Here is a 16,836-nt window from a genome sequence, read left to right as displayed (position 1 = left end):
ATATGCAGATAATGAATCAATTTCAAAATTAATCATAAGGATGCCGTATCAATAATATGCGAAAAATTCTTATATTCTATAATAATACGCTCTCATTTATTTTATCTTTATTTCTCTCGAATAACATATTTACATATGTAACGTGTGTTTTATTTCCAAAAAAATTCATCATCCTCGATTATTACAGCCATCCCGATTTTGCAAAGGATAATCACACGTTCCAATCGCAGGATTAAATTCGGTGCCAGCACCACAACTTAATACAAAACAGCCACTAGCATCGCATTGTTGATATTTAGTACAATCACCAGGATATGGCATAACTTGAGCCTAAAAAAATATAATTTATTTATTTATTATTCTTTTTTTTTCCAAATTTAAAATTCGAATTGTTTCGTATTGTTAGATATATTATTTAAAAAAATATAAATTGTTTCGTACGATACTTGATTTTTTCATTAAATGAATAAAAAATAAAAGAGATTTAGAAAAATCACTTACCACTGAATACTCAAATAGATATAAACTCATACAAAGGAGTGCTAACAATAAAATAGCGTTAAACTTCATCTTGATTCGTCCTTTGATTCACAATCGTGATTAAGCCTCCTCTGATCAAGGAATGGTCTTTATATAGAGACACGGAAAATAAGGAAAACAATTTATCATTATTAGAATTCGCTATCACGGAAATTATTTCTTTTTTTCCGCGTTATCGATCCTGTTTTAATTGTGATTGGCTCACGTTACGAATAAGTTTGTATCGACTTTATAGATCGCACTTAAGATCAAAGGTGCAGTAAATATATATATTTTTATATAAGTGATTATACTTGCCTTGAATATAGTACAAATTAAAAAGATCGTACGAATGATAAATTAACAGCATATAATTAGAAATCATTTTACATGTATTTTTATTTAATATTTATGTTAAATTAATATATATTTAATACTATCTTCACAACTTTAGAATATTTATTTTATGTATCAATCATTTTAATCTTCTCATCAATTGTGCTCTATTCTTAATCTTCTCATATAAATAACTATATGGATGTGATAATTCTGAATCAGTTTCTGGAATTCTTGTTAATCTGCGAAATTTTGGTGACATCAATAAAAATTTTTGACACAGACTAAAAGCACTGTTCGTTATCCAATATAAGCTCAGAGACTGAAATAAATTATTATTTTTAAATATATATCTATTTGATGAATTAGGAATTAATTAAAAAACATAATTCTAATAAAATTATTTCTTTATAACTTACAGAAGGTATATATGGTGCTAGAGGTATTATTATAAGTGCTATTAATCTAAAAAAAGTAAAGAAACCTTTCTGCAGTCGTGTAGGTTCCTTCAATCTAAACATGATTGCAACCTATAAGCAACAATTGTAATTGTAAAATGTAATTTAAAATAAATATATTGATAAACAAAATTATTAATAGTATATCAATATCTTACCTCTATATTAGCTAAATTTATTAATCCAATCAATACAGGTAATATAAAAAAATGATCTATATCTGCCAGATTTAATATCCAACCAAAACCACCCGTCGTGAGTTCAAGATAATTCTCATAAGCATCTATTTCAATAAATGAAACTTTTTGATAAAAATTTAATAGAAATATTTTAAAATATTAATTATGTAAAAAATCATTCTCTCTTACAAATATTAGATTTGGGAAACATATAACATAAGTTTCTGAGTGCAAAGCTTGATACTATCAATATTGGAACTTCTAAATATAAAAGAAGTATACTTTTTACTGGATGACAATTGTCTCTAACAATCAGGTCCTTCCATGCTTTTCTTACCTACAGTAAATAGTTATATCATCTTACTAAATATAAAGAATTATTTAGAACATTTATGCAATAATGAAACATATTAACAATAAAAATACATACCGAACGATTATACATACGTCTTGTATATTCTTCTGACCATTCATGTCTAAACATGTCCTCTTTAGTTTTTCTTTTCAAATTTGTAGTAATACCAACCATTTCATGTTGTAAATTTTCTAGCTTAGCAGTTATATTTTGCTAAAAATAATAATATAAATATATTAGTACGATTGTATTAATATCATATCATATCAGAACTATTTTGATATAACTGTATTTAATTCCAAATAATAACGTAACTTCAAATGAACCTTGAATAATATATAGTTTGAGCACTTTTATTTAAAAAATAAATACATAACACGAAATGTACATAATTAAATACCTGATATATTGATAATGGTAAACTAATGATTAATCGTAGTAAACTAGTTGCCAATATTATAGTTGCCCACCATGGTAAACCTGTATAAGTATGTAACCATACTAAAGAATCTTGAGTAAATTCCACAGGTGTACTTCCAGATATAATATATATTAAATTAACATAATTTGTATAAAAACTATCAGTCACTCCTTCAAAAAAACTTGAGATTTGTCTTACATTACAATTTCGTGTAAAATCATTTTTGACAAAAAGCGGATTTGTTCCAAAATATGATGATCGTTTATTTATGATTTTATGCACAGATGTATGCATGGAAATAAATTTACATTGTTTTTGATATATACTATTTTGTTTAGTTCTATTAATTATCAATATATTATTAATCTGATTAGAACATTCTTTTGATATTGTATTGTTAATACCGGTAGAATGAACGAATAGTGGCTTAAAATGGTTATCAATTAATGAATTTTTAAAAGAGGAATATGAACTAATATAAAAGGATTTATTATTAATTTTACGAAATATACAAATATTATTATGTAAGTTTGTAATATGCATTACACAATGGCGAAAACTTATCATTCTTCTGAAAATATTAATATTTTTTAAATACACTTTTTTGCACTTTCGTAATGTTTTTTGAGGTTAGATGACATAATACTTTATAAAATATTAATGAAGTTTATTTAATGAAAGGTAATATATTAAAAAAATTTATACATAACAATATATAAAGCATCTTATTCTATTACTATATTAGATTTTATTAAATTTATTTCTAATATTTATATTGGTTTATAGCCATGATTTCCAACCAACAAAGGTACGGCCCAAAATATTTAAATCTGTCGCTTGATCTAATAAACATTCAACCTGTGAAAATATATTCATAAATATATGCAATATTGACGGAACAATTACTAATAATGAAAAATAAATTTTACTTGTTCTTCTGCTGTTAACTTATCATCTCTCATATTGAAACGAATACGTTTAATACCATCATTGCCATTAACTATTACATAATATCTATCAAAATATTGATCACTATAGAGATCCTTCAATTGTTCCAATGTTATTATTGATGGTTTATTGCCATTCAATTTTTTTTCCACAATACTTATTCTTTTCTGTGGTAGCCATTTCACATCTATAATTTACATAAATTAATTAATATACAAATATATAACTTATAATTACAAATATATATATGTGAAAGTTAATGTATAAATGTAACGTTATATACTTCTCTATATTTACCTGTATTCACTTCTTCAACTCTTTCCAATGCTTTATTAACACTTTCTGTCCAATTTAAAGGTTCATGTATAAAAACATCTAAACATGCAAGAATAGTACTCTTATCACACTGCAAAGCTTTTAAAACATGAATCATTGTTGCTCCAAAGAGGTCCTTTTCAGTAAATGGTTTTAAGAGTCCAAGAATTTGAGGTGTCAAGCGAAATGGCATAAGTTGAGGTATCATTGAATCAATGCCAGCATCAAAAGCCTGATCAAAATCGACACCTAAACATTTCCCTGATCCAATTGAAATTAAAATGTTTGATAAATGACGATCTCCAATACCCAAAATCCAATGTACAGCACACATTGTGGCATAACTAGTAATAAAATTTCGTCTAAATGTTATAAAACTCTCCGGCGATGGACATAGTATTATACATGTTTTACGCAACAAATCCCATTCTGTTTTAGCAATCAGTTTATTCATTTGTATAGTAACTGCATTAGCATCATATTTTAAAGTTGCTTCTTTATATTGTACTGCTAACTTTCCAGAAGATCCAGCCTTTTTAATCCATGCAGTGTAGTCTGTTTCAATGGTTTCATAATGAAGACGTTTATTTTCAGGAATAGTAAAAGAAATTAAATCTTGTAATGGTTTAGTATTTTTAATCCATTGTATAAGTCCCAATGATGTTGATAGTGGAATTACCTGCAATTAATATACAATAAATTATATTTTTATTTAATTTAGGTGATATATGAATTATTTATGAAATTACATTATAAATCTACATACTTGATAAGTATCAATAAATAAATGACGTTGTTTACAAGCTATGTCTGTATTCAAAGTTTTATTTATGATTGAAAAAGTTTGTTGTAATCTTTGATCCAGTCTTAAATCTTCTCCAAATTTGTTTAAGAACATATAATCCTTTGCATCATCTCCTACTATAGTGATACGAACTGGTTTACGTAATGATTCCATAACTTTTACAATTGGTTCTATTTTCATAATCTTAGTGTGATATTGTGGCATGGGTTTTCTATAGCCTGTATATTGTCCTGGTACTTCTAAATGACTTTCATTAAACTCACATAACCACGGACTATAATCTTTCAATAATGTACTGATTTTCCTTGCTTTAAAAGATTGTTTCAGAGTTTCATTTATAATTTGTAAATATTGACGAATTTCTTTCTCGTCTTTCATTGTTTCAAGTCGTGTTAAATTAAATTTACTATTTTTAAAGATACCATAAGTATTTCCTGGTCTTGGTTCATTTCTGTTTTTTCTTGAAGATGGATAAATTTTTTTCAACAACATATCAATTGCAGTTGCTGTACCCTTGGACAAATTTTTAATACATTCATGGAGATAATACTGCAAATATGATTCTGGTTGAACTACATATTGCATTGCCTCAAGAAATTGTTCTAATTCTCGATTATCGTACAGAAATTGCCTGATTTTATACATTCGTGAATCATTCATGACACTCGGATTCGTTTGTATTGTTAAACGAAGTGTGTATATAAGAGCATTTGGATAATCTTGAATAATTCTTTCAATAATCGGTATGATCAAATCTGCTATTGATGTCCCTAGATGAGAAAATAATTGTGCCTGCCATCTAAGAAATAGCCAAGACTGAATTTCGCTAGTATTACTTATAAAAATCTCTTTAACTTCATCATTATTCAAATACTGATATTTCAATAAACAAGGAAAATAATGTGCTGCATCTACTGAACCATAGCTCATTGCTTTTAATGTAGAATTAACAAATTCTTTAAAAAAATTAATATTATTAGAAAATTTACAAAGTTGATCATAACAATATTTTGACAAAATAAAATAACAATCTTTTTTATTTCCAATGCTACAACATTCTTTCATTTTATTAAAGCTATAAGATTCCAATAGATTTCTTATATTCTCAATATTGCTGAATTCGACACATAGTTCTTTTAAGATTATGTCATTTTTGAATAATATATCAGCAAATTGTGCATTTTCATAACTTAACTGTACAAATCTTGTAGCTAACATACTTATATGTTGTCTAGTAGCAATATGTAGCAAAATATCAAGATTATTTTGATATAATATTTTATGTGAATATTTCCATGAAAAAACATAATAAGATAATTTTTTGTCAATAACTGATTCATCTTCTCCTTTTAGGTATTTAAGTCTAGCTGCAGTTAATATATATTTATGCTTAATTTGTGGTGAACAGAAATCAATCTGTTTCTTCAGACAGGAAAAATGTTCACTTGCTATAGATTTATTTCTGTGACTTATAGACATATTAATCATATCAAGTGATAATTGATAAGAAATATTCTGTAATTCATTAATATACTTATATTCTTCATCACTTTGTGTATCTGTTTCCATTATACTTTTTATATGTTTTATATACAGAGGTATAAAGTTTGTTCTATACAAGATCAGTTTATTCCATAAGAGAAGGTCATCTTGTATTGAAGGAATATTCTTAGACCAAAATCTTAGTAAATCTTGTGCACCTTGAGTAGTTTCTGAGACTTTCAAATATTTTAAAAATAGATCAATGTCACTGATTCCATGCAGTTTTTCCAATTTCTTTTTTTTAAGTTGAACTGATAGTGGATGTAGATGTATCCACTCTTCTCTTAGTTCATCAAGAGCAGCATTTAGAAAATCATGAGCAACGGTTCGTTCTTCATTTAAAAAAAATACAGCTATATCTTCTCCAAAATTACGTTTAATATAACTTAATTTCTGTTCATCTTCAAACCAAACGTTTAAAACTTCCTTAAATTCATTAAACTCTAAACTTTCATCTGAAAATAATGATTTGTGTACATACACCTGAAACAGCCATGGAAACATCCAATTTTTCCATGTATCATTCCAAATATTTTCAAAATTTTTATCCAATCTATCTTTTATATATTTATTAATTTCGTCCCAATCTGACAAATGACTCAAGCATTCGAATAAACCTTGGAGACAATGTTCTTTAATTAATCCTGTTTCTAATGTATAGACAGTTTCATATGCAGATTTTCCTCTTATCCAATCAGATGTAACTCGTGCAAAAGATGAGTCCTGGAATAAAATTTAGGTTTTACATAAATAATAATAATGATAATAATAAACATTAAAATTAAAAGAAATATATTGAGAAATAAAACAATTGTTATTGTTTGTATGTAATATGTATATTACATAATTCAATACCTGTAAATGTTTATTATCAATTTTATCTCGAAAAATGCTTAAAACAATGTCAGTTTCATTCATAGATTCATAAAGTTTCGCTAATTGTATCCATTTATTAGTCTGCTCATTGATTTCATTCTCAATCAAATGTATTCTTTTCTGAGGTGGTGGTGTTTCATCTAAATAATATATTAAATTTTCTTCTAAAAGAAGTGTAGCAATCGAATTAAAATTATTTGCCTTAGAAATCTTTGCTGTAATGTCAGGAGAACAGTCAATTATATGACATGTAAACATTGTTTCTAACACTGCAGCCATGAGGGGAGATCTTCCTTGACAGTTACATAATATTTGCTTTAAGATTGAAATAATATCATTGAAGATATTTGTATCCTGTTGATTTTTAATAGCTTCTATAAAAGAACTAAACATAGTAACTGTTATGTCTTTACAAATTAGTTGATCCTTTTTGATTAAGTTTTGCAATGATTCAGTTAAATCGGAAAGAGTAATTTCAATATCAGGAAAGTCGCCTAATCTATACTCCCTACAATTTTGTAAAACAAAATTATAATGAAATACTCTTAATGTTTCTAGTATATGTATATAAAAATACTTACCTGCATAACTTTACACTATTCCTTTGTCTTATTGCTTCCTTTTTTATCATTTCAGCATGTTGTGAATTTTTTGTTATTTCTTTCTTTTTTATAAAATCTATAATAACAGATTGATTGGCTACAAATCTTTCTGATCGTTTATTATCAGCAGGTTGTAAAATCTTTGATGTTTGTAAATTCCTATCGTATTCCATATCATTCAAAAACATTTGGTTGGCGCGATCTTCATCCAGATATGTCGGTTCAAATTTTGGATCTTCTGTTGCATGTAACTTTATGTTGATGTTACTATTTTGAGATGATGTATAAAAATAATCAAAATTATCTATTGAAGATATTGTTTGAGTAAATACTTGAGTCATTTGACTTGCCAACGAAGAAGCAAATAATGGTGCAACAGATCCTACATTTTTTATTTTCCATGACGGAACAATTTCATAATTTTTATAAACACATGTAGTTAAAGGATCGAACATTTTACTTTTATACTGAACTGTCTTTGTTAGAAGATGCAACATTGTAAGTGATATAAATGGTAGAAAAACATCTTCTATATTGGGTGAATATATGTTCAAAATTTCTAACAATCTATCTGTTGTTTTGTTTGCTAAATTGTTATCTTCTGTCCAAAAATTTAATATCTTAGTTTGTAATTCTATAGCAGGATCCAATAAACCTTCAAGTAGAATTTGTTTACTTACATACATCAACTCTTCTATATTATTATCATATGGAGTAATTTTTAAATATCTATTATATATATTCATAAAGATTTTGTAAACTATCTCTCTATATTCTGAAAAATCATGCTTTACATATGGAGAAACCAACTTAGCAAGTGGCAATAGATCCAATGGTTCTAATATAAGAACTAATGCATTTATAATTTGAAGTGCTATTTTTTCACGAAGTGCAATTCGGTTTTTTAATATATCGTGGAACTTTATGTAATTAAGTTCCTTTATGATTTGTTCTTTAGAAAGTTGTGGAATTGTTAACAAAAATAATTCTAGACAAATAGCTTTTCCCATAGAATCAACTCTGGACATATTTAGTGTAATAAATTCAATATATTCTATGGCTAGATCTGGATAATTCTTACACAAAGCCTGAATACACCTAATTTGTCTATTTTCAAATTTCATTTGCATCTGTCGAAAAAAAATTCGTAATTTTTCAGCAATGTCATGTAATTTAGTAGAATTATTCACATCACTTTTAAAAAATTTACATATTATTCCAAGAGCTTCACAACTTTGTAAAATCATTTCTTCATCTGTTTGCCAATTTTCAACAACTTTCTGTAGAAATTCTAAAATATCATCTCTACAAATAATTTCTGCATGCATATTGTTAGCTAAACATATTAATATCAGATGAATTGCTGCTTTAGGTGCATTTATCATTATTTCATTTAAATTTGTTGGAACTTTTAAACATGGCTGCCAAACTTTAACCATCATTCTAATAATATTAACATTATGTTTATAAATTGCTCTTGGTGTATTTTTATCGTCAGATATTAGTACTTTTTGAAGAAGTCCTTCAAACAGTTTTTGGGCGCATACTTTCTCCTTAGTTTCATTAGGTATGGCAACTTTATGCCAATCTATTAATGTCAATAAAGCATCAGTAATAATATAATTTAACTTGTTTGTGTTTAAATATGAATTAATAGTAGCCATAACTGGAAGAAGAAAAAATTTTGCATAATGTTCAAACAGCTGTGAGGTATTTAATATAACTTTTAACATAAACAATCTGATATTATTATTGCCTTGAATTAACATAGAATCATGGAAACATTTTAATAATTTAGGCAATGAGAGATTATCTTTGTCGGAAATATTGTAAATTTCTTTAGATATCATATGTATTAGCACTCCACAAATAGATGGCATACATTCATGATCGTTCAAATCATCAGACTCAAACAATAAGCTCATACTTTCTTCTTTGTTACTATTATTAGATTTACGAATAATATTAGTTTCATTTAAATCATAAGCATTTAAATCTTCATTGAGTGTTGATTCAGCTATGTTGTAGCTATAAATGTATGAATAATTCCTTTCATTCCTATTAAATTGTTGGTTCACGAAGTTTCTTATATTAATTAGCTTTTTTTGATTTTTAGAATAATGTTCAATAGTTTGTTGAATATTGTATTTCTTATCCAAATCGATAATATTTTCCCATATAAGCATATTTTTACTTCTATTTTCACCAAATACACTCATATATGCTTCTTCTTCATCTTTTAAACTTACAATTGCTATGGAACAATTATATGCAGAACACTGCAATAATCTCATAATTTCCTTATGTTCTGGATTATTTGTTCTCAATGATCTCACATGAATAGTACTTTTATATAATTCTAATAAAAGTTCTTTACCAGTATTAACGTTATCAATAGCATTTCTTGTAATTTTGCTTTCAACACCAGTTATTTTTAGTATATCTATTTTTGCAAACATAATAGCAACAAGTTCATAACATCCAATTGTAGATATAATAAGTTGTTGTTTATCTATATTATTACCTATAAGATCTTTGGTAATAATTGTATAAATATCTTTAATATTGTTCTCATAAAATTGTTCAATTTCAGTTATGTTGCAAAACTGAAATATTGGTAAAAGAAACTTTTGCAAAATGTCAAATCTACTGGAGCTATCATTTCCAAAACTGTTAAAATCCATAAAGTATTTATAACACATTTCTAATGATTTTAAAACACAATTACAAGGAATAGTATTAAAATATTTTTTCATACACTCCTGTAATTTTTCAGTGAACAAATATTCACCACCACCTGCAGCAAAGAAAATTATAGTTTCAAAAACTATTAACGATTTTGTAATAGGTAATAGAGTTAATAGCATATAGAAACAATTTTTAATTTTCATTGCATCTATACTATGCTTAGACAATATGTTTTGCGATATCGAAAGTCTATCTTTTCTTAATGTGTGCAGAATAGTAACTAATTCAGGTTTATATGTAGATGACATATCTGTTAAACACACAAGGAAATTTTCTAGAAGTTTAGTCTTATATTCAATATCTATTTTTTCTGTTGCGAATTCTTTTAGAATCCATTGATAAAAATATTCTGACATATGCACAACCTTTATAGGATCATGCAATAAATGCACAGAAATTCCATATATGTTAATTAGTTTCTCTTTTCTGCTCTCAATATTATTTACAGTTCTGTTTAAAGTAATGAATTTTTTTATGATTGTAGTTACTAAAGGTTCTATATTATCTTTAAATTTATTTTTGTGATGCTGTGTAAATAGCATTAATTCTTCTAACATAATTAATGCAAAAGATGTATTTGTTTGTAATAGATTTTCAAGAATTGTCATAGTTTCTTCTATATCTTTTAAAATATATCCAAAAATGATATCTTTAAATGTATTCAAAAAATATTCTCCATATGATATTTCTATAGAATCTAGTCCAAATAACATATCATTGTTTCCAATTAAATTTATTAATTTTTTTGTCATTGATGGCTGAAATAAATTTTTAAATTAAGACAAAAAATAAATATTTTTTAAAAATATTATGATAATACTATTTCTAAGACAATATCACAGATACCTATTTATCACAATTATGTACTCATATTATAAAGAAATTATTTACCTTACAATTTGTAAGAAACAATTCCATCACACTCTGTAAATATTCTATTGTTTGTGAATGGAAACTAACACAAACCAAACTTCCAGCTTCCTTTTTTGACAAAGAGTTAAAAATATATTCAACATTATGTTCTAAATTTTCGAAAGTTTTTTGATCCTGCAATAAACAATGAGTGATAATATATGTTATGGCTTTATCAATTATAAAATAATATTTATATCAATGCTGACCTTACACAATTGAGAAAGAATATTACAATTTTCTAATATAATAAGACCTTTCACATATTCCCTGATTTCTGTAGATATTGTATCATTATTTCTATGTAAAGCCAAAAAAGTAGTACAATGTTTCATTACATAACTTTCTATTTTTTTTTTAAAAGAATACTGTAATGATTCATTCATTTTTTGTACAAGTACTTGTAGTAAATGTTCCAATAATAATGGTAATTGTTCTTTTATTGTAATATTTCTCATGTCAAATCCTAATACTTGTGGACATATTACACATTTAGCTATTAATTCAAATAGTTCTTCATTGAGAAAAAAATCAGGTATAATATTACTATTTAAATTGAGAAGAATTTTAATAAAATCGAATATTGTCATTATAATTTTGCATTGCAATGTTTGTAATTGTTCAGCTTCTTTAGAAATTACTACTTCATCTTCTGTTTGTATCTTAACTTTCAATAGTAAGTGTATAAAATTTTTTATATAATCGAAAATAACATCTTTCTCAGGATTTATATCAGTGAATAAATAATTTATGTCGATTAATTTTTTGTTTATCAACCACATATAACAATCCAAACTTTTCAAAAGCAATAATATATTTTGAAAGGAAACATTTTCTTCTTTTAATTTTAAATCTTTTAGTATTATACAATTAATTGCTTGTATTCCATTTTTCTCAATATAAGATTCAATAAATTCTATTGGTGAATTATAAATAAAAAGACATTTAGAAATCTGAACAAACAATTCCATACTCTTTTGTCTGCAATTTGGATCCAAAGATCCACATTGGGTAAATAACCAATTAACTGCATCAGTTAATGTTCTTCCTGTAAATGCAGATGGCTTTCTACATTGTGGATGATCTTCATTCAATAAATCTTCTTTAATTTGTATGACTTTATTGATATGGTTAAGAGCATTATGAATTGAAATATCATTACATTCTTCTAAACTTTTAATAAAGCAATATAATAGCTCTAACCAATATGTTGTAATTATTTCTTCATGTTCACGCATAAATCTATAAAGATGATTAAAAGCAGTAGCTGCTGCTATACGTTTGCACTTAGAAGGATGTATTGCAAAATTAGTAATTTTTGTTATGATATTATTAACATAAATATTGAGTTCGTTCATCTTTGATAATTGTCTCAAAGACCAATTTGTAAATTCGGCTAAACATAAGCCAGAAAATTCTCTGACAGATGACTTTCCATTATTACATAGACCATTAAAAAGTGAATTTATAAACAGATCGGTTGCAAGTGAATTGGACATAAATTGTGAACTCAACCAATGCGACAATTGTATCATTAGAGGTTGAAAGAGTTTCCACACAACTTCATCAGAATCACAACTAAGGTCAAGTAATACTGGAAATAATGCTTCATATAAAGTAGCAAAACGATCTATATCTTCTAATCTTAAATGTTGTTTTGTTTTACCAAGAATAAATGAAACCATTTTATGAAGTAATTCACTTGCAATTACTTTTGTGCGTCTATCTCCAGAACTTTGAGCTAATGTTATCAATCTGGGAAAAATTTTATCAAAATGAAACTCTACACTCAAATCTGGAAAAAGCAATGTACATTTCAGTAAATCTTTCTTATCCCAAGTTGATCCTGTGTTTAAAGCTCTTCTATATACAACATCTGATAAAACATTAGAATCCAATGAGCCAAAGAATAAAAGGATTCTTCTTTGGAGACTTTCCAATGTGTTGTCATTATCAATTAGAGTTATATGTTTAATAACTTTTCTTTCAGACTTTATAATATCTTGTAATAATTCAGTAGAGCTTTCCTTGCTTTGTAAAAATAATTCTAAATGTGGTATTATTTCTAATAAGAAATCTTTTGTATCTTCTCGATTTAAATGAGATATCCATTTTTCTAAAGTATCAAGTATAACAGAAGCAAGGTCGAAGTCATTCAAACTCATCATAATAGCAATTTTGAATGTAGGAATCGTACGATCCAATACGTTTGCAACGTAAGTAATTGGCATACACATAATTAAATAAAGACAAGCAGTGAATAACTCATTGGAAAAAGAAATTATTTGATCTAAAGTATTTATCAAATATTTATGCAGTAATTCTCGTATTTCTGTATCATTATCATCTTCATTATTCAGAGCAGAAAATATTTCAGAATTCTTTATGATTGCATGAACTAATTTGTAAAATCCTGATATCAAAGGATATCTATAAGACATTCTAATAATTTCATATAAAAATTTATGTATTGTATTTTTCAACAGAAACGGTTCCATCTGGTCAATTATATCAATCATAAGATCCACCATATTAAGAAATATCCTGAAATCTGTTTCATTTTCAGCAATTTGAGACAAAGCTGCATCAGAAAGAATACAATCTTCCTTTATCTTAGTATTTAAATTTATTTTAGTTAGTAACATAATATAGACGTTTATTATTTTATCAAACACTTGCTGTGCTATTAATATTTTTCCATATTTGTATCTATTTGGTTTCAGCAATTCGGTCCACAAAGGTAAATAATTCTTGTAACAAGTTGGACATTCTGAAAGATTATGTAGCTCACGTTGCAATTCAGCATCAATCTGCAATGTGTGTGAGCATGTCCACACAATACCATCAAGAACTATATAAAATTAGAATATATTAAAATAGAAGATTTTTATATTAATTAAATTAAAAACATATATATATATATATATATATATATATATATATATATATATATACATACACATATACTTACTTATATTATAAAGAAATTCATCTAATAATATTTTATTTATAGAAGCTATATTAATTATAGTTTTTATTAAAGACGAAATTACATAAGTTTTACGGATCCCAGAGAAATCAGGATATCTTTTAATAGAGAAAACACTAATTTTTATCAGAAGTTTTATTTGCCCAATGGACACATCTGATACGTAAAGAAGTATTTCTGATAATGCTTCTTGGTAATCATTGATATTTTCAAATTGTGTATGTTCCACATTTTCTCTAAAGTACAAATAAGAAATATATCAATTTTTAATAATTATATACAGAGTGATAATACATGTATATCTATATTTATAGATATATTTGTTGTTAGAATATAATAAAAACTAAATACCTCAAACACAAAGGAACTGCATAGCGAGCAATAAATAAATACATATCTTTAACTTCATTACTAAAATATCTTTTACAAGGAGCAGCCAATTTACTAAATCCATATACTACAAGTCTTAATGAATTTGGATCTAATGCAGGATCCATTAGTTGTTCTTTAAGAAGATTTTTAAAATACTGAAAGTTCACATTACATATATATAAATATAAATGTTATTTAAATACATATTATTAAATATTAAAAATGAAGTATATTCTTATTGTATGTAAAAATTTATTACCAGAAACATTGTTTTATTTTTTTCTTCATCACTAGATCTTAACATAATTTCAAAATTATTGTAATAGGCTTTCAAGGCTTGTTGCCCACATTGTCCATTTGTATCTTTCTCTTTTGTTAAATTAGTAAACAATATATGCCAATGTTCATAATCATTGCATACAAATGTAGAAAATAAATTCATATGTCTTGATAACAAAATAATTGCTGCTCTCATAATATACTTCTTTGCTGAATTTTCATTTGGCATGCTAAGATATTTGATCCATTTATATAATTCTGCATAATATTCTGAATCTATTTCCTCAGTTTCACAAAGATTATTTAAGATATTAGTAAGAACTTCCAAATAAATTTGAATCTCATTACGTTGATTCTTTAATGACGGATTATACTATAAAGATAAAAATATTATTATTACATGTACATGTAGAATATTCAAGTAATAATGCATTATACCTGGTTTTTAAAATCATTAAACAATAATATAAAAATATTATTTTTATATCTCTGCAATTTTGAAATTTGTGGATGATATTGTGCAATTGTTCCAAAAACAGAGAAGATGAAACTTCTTTCTGTAATAAAAGTACATGCTTTCAAGAAATGTTTATATGTTATGTTAAATAAGGATTACTATTGTTTTCAACATGTTATTAAATGACATACCAATGAAATTGAGTTTATATTTTTCATTAAATTTAGACATAAACTCTTCGATTGTTTCATCTAAATTTAACTTATTTTCTTCAAATGTTTTTATTAATTTGTTCAAAGTACTACAAGCAGCCTTTTTGATATTTACAGGACAATGCATAATAAGCGCCAATTGACAAATAGCCTAAATAAAATAAATAAATCACAAAAACTTTACTTTAAATGATGAACTTACAATATATAAGATATCCATTATTTTACACATATCAAGTTGTATTCTTACTTTAATTGGTAGAATATACTGATGAAATATCATATGAAAATTTTCTATAATAAATTCAATTATTAGAAAAACTTCTTTAACCACTTTATCAAAATTTTGTCGTGATACTGGCCTATCAAGTTCATTCTTGAGAAAAGAGAGCAATCCACTATCGCTATTAAAAAGATTCAATAATGCTTGTTCTGTGGAAAAAAATTTGTGATTTAAATAAATTTTAGATATGTTAATATTTCTATATATATACTTAATATTTCTATATATATATATATATATCTGAACACTCACTGCTCTCTTCTTTCGTTAAACTTTGGAAGTATTTACGACTATCCTTTAAAAAATCTACTAGATCATCAGTATTGTTTTCTTGTACACATCTTCTAAAAATGTCCATAAACGACGTAAACGACTCCATATTTAGAATCCACTAAATTATCAAAATTATGTGCATAGAGTACTATATCATTTTATACCATATAAATAGGTTATAAGATTTTTAGCAATTTTGTATGTATATAATAAATATTATAATAACACCTCGAAATGTAATTGTAATTAATTTACATAATGAGACGATGATTTATAAACTGCCTCAGATTACAAAGCAATAGATTTTTTAATGTTCCATAAGTGCTGTCACATAACTGTTGATAGCGATAGAAAATATAAACATAACCTATTTACAATATTATATGTCTAATAACATTATTTTGATTGACACATATACTGCATAACAAATAATATTTCTAAAACTATTACAAATTCTATAATAATTCTATCTTTTTAAACAGAAAATCAACCTAGAAAAATATTTACAAAGAATATAAGTTCAAAAGACAAATTCTCCATTTGACGATAAGATATAAAATTTTAAATATGTCTGCGCATATATAGAATGATGCAAAAGTCAGACAGCTATTTTCATTCTATCGATAGTATACTATCGATAAATATCAATAAAGATATCAATATGAATGGATATATGAAATAAAACATTAAGTTCATTTTATATTTAAATTCATTTATATATAAATTAATAAATGAAATTAATCATGATATTAATTTGGGCGATAATAAATAATTAAATGACGATATTAATGATAATAATAATAAAATGACTGAATTATAACTATTCACTACCTTTTGTTTAAAGCGTATTTGATTTTAGCGACATGTATGGACAAAATATGAACTACGAATATAAGTGAGGAAAAGCTGCCTCTATCATGAATCTATTGTATTGATAAGCTTGTTTGGTTATTCT

At 25.6% G+C, this 16,836-nt stretch overlaps 3 protein-coding genes across 4 annotated transcripts; all 3 read right to left on the bottom strand.

The window, feature by feature from the left end:
• Positions 1-69: 69 nt before the first annotated feature.
• Positions 70-646, bottom strand: LOC124421925 (probable chitinase 10). Its single transcript, XM_046957636.1, has 2 exons — positions 502-646; positions 70-330 (listed from the first exon to the last, which is right to left on the bottom strand). Exons 1-2 carry the CDS (start codon positions 568-570, stop codon positions 169-171), a joined length of 231 nt encoding a protein of 76 aa, XP_046813592.1. The 5' UTR covers positions 571-646; the 3' UTR covers positions 70-168.
• Positions 647-899: 253 nt separating this feature from the next.
• LOC124421920 (cytochrome c oxidase assembly protein COX18, mitochondrial) lies at positions 900-2,989 on the bottom strand. Its single transcript, XM_046957629.1, has 6 exons — positions 2,248-2,989; positions 1,923-2,060; positions 1,682-1,829; positions 1,472-1,596; positions 1,275-1,385; positions 900-1,177 (listed from the first exon to the last, which is right to left on the bottom strand). The coding sequence occupies exons 1-6, from the start codon at positions 2,833-2,835 to the stop codon at positions 995-997; spliced, it is 1,293 nt and encodes a 430-aa protein (XP_046813585.1). The 5' UTR covers positions 2,836-2,989; the 3' UTR covers positions 900-994.
• On the bottom strand, positions 2,985-16,815 carry LOC124421912 (DNA-dependent protein kinase catalytic subunit-like). Of its 2 annotated transcripts, none has more exons than XM_046957613.1 (16): positions 16,713-16,815; positions 15,861-15,999; positions 15,576-15,757; positions 15,305-15,476; positions 15,095-15,213; positions 14,637-15,029; positions 14,357-14,532; positions 13,988-14,241; positions 11,226-13,867; positions 10,996-11,151; positions 7,336-10,862; positions 6,734-7,262; positions 4,298-6,601; positions 3,514-4,210; positions 3,198-3,403; positions 2,985-3,126 (listed from the first exon to the last, which is right to left on the bottom strand). In XM_046957613.1, the coding sequence occupies exons 2-16, from the start codon at positions 15,985-15,987 to the stop codon at positions 3,049-3,051; spliced, it is 11,562 nt and encodes a 3,853-aa protein (XP_046813569.1). In that variant the 5' UTR covers positions 15,988-15,999; positions 16,713-16,815; the 3' UTR covers positions 2,985-3,048. The 2 variants fall into 2 exon arrangements, with proteins under 2 accessions (XP_046813569.1, XP_046813568.1); XM_046957612.1 differs by lacking the exon at positions 16,713-16,815 and adding an exon at positions 16,110-16,559.
• Between the last annotated feature and the right edge of the window lie 21 nt (positions 16,816-16,836).

The sequence above is a fragment of the Vespa crabro genome, chromosome 2 (genome assembly GCF_910589235.1).
Source record: "Vespa crabro chromosome 2, iyVesCrab1.2, whole genome shotgun sequence".
In the NCBI taxonomy this organism is placed as follows: domain Eukaryota; kingdom Metazoa; phylum Arthropoda; class Insecta; order Hymenoptera; family Vespidae; genus Vespa; species Vespa crabro.
The sequence above is the reverse complement of the archived record's forward strand: the minus strand, read 5'-3'. Positions and strand labels throughout refer to the sequence as shown.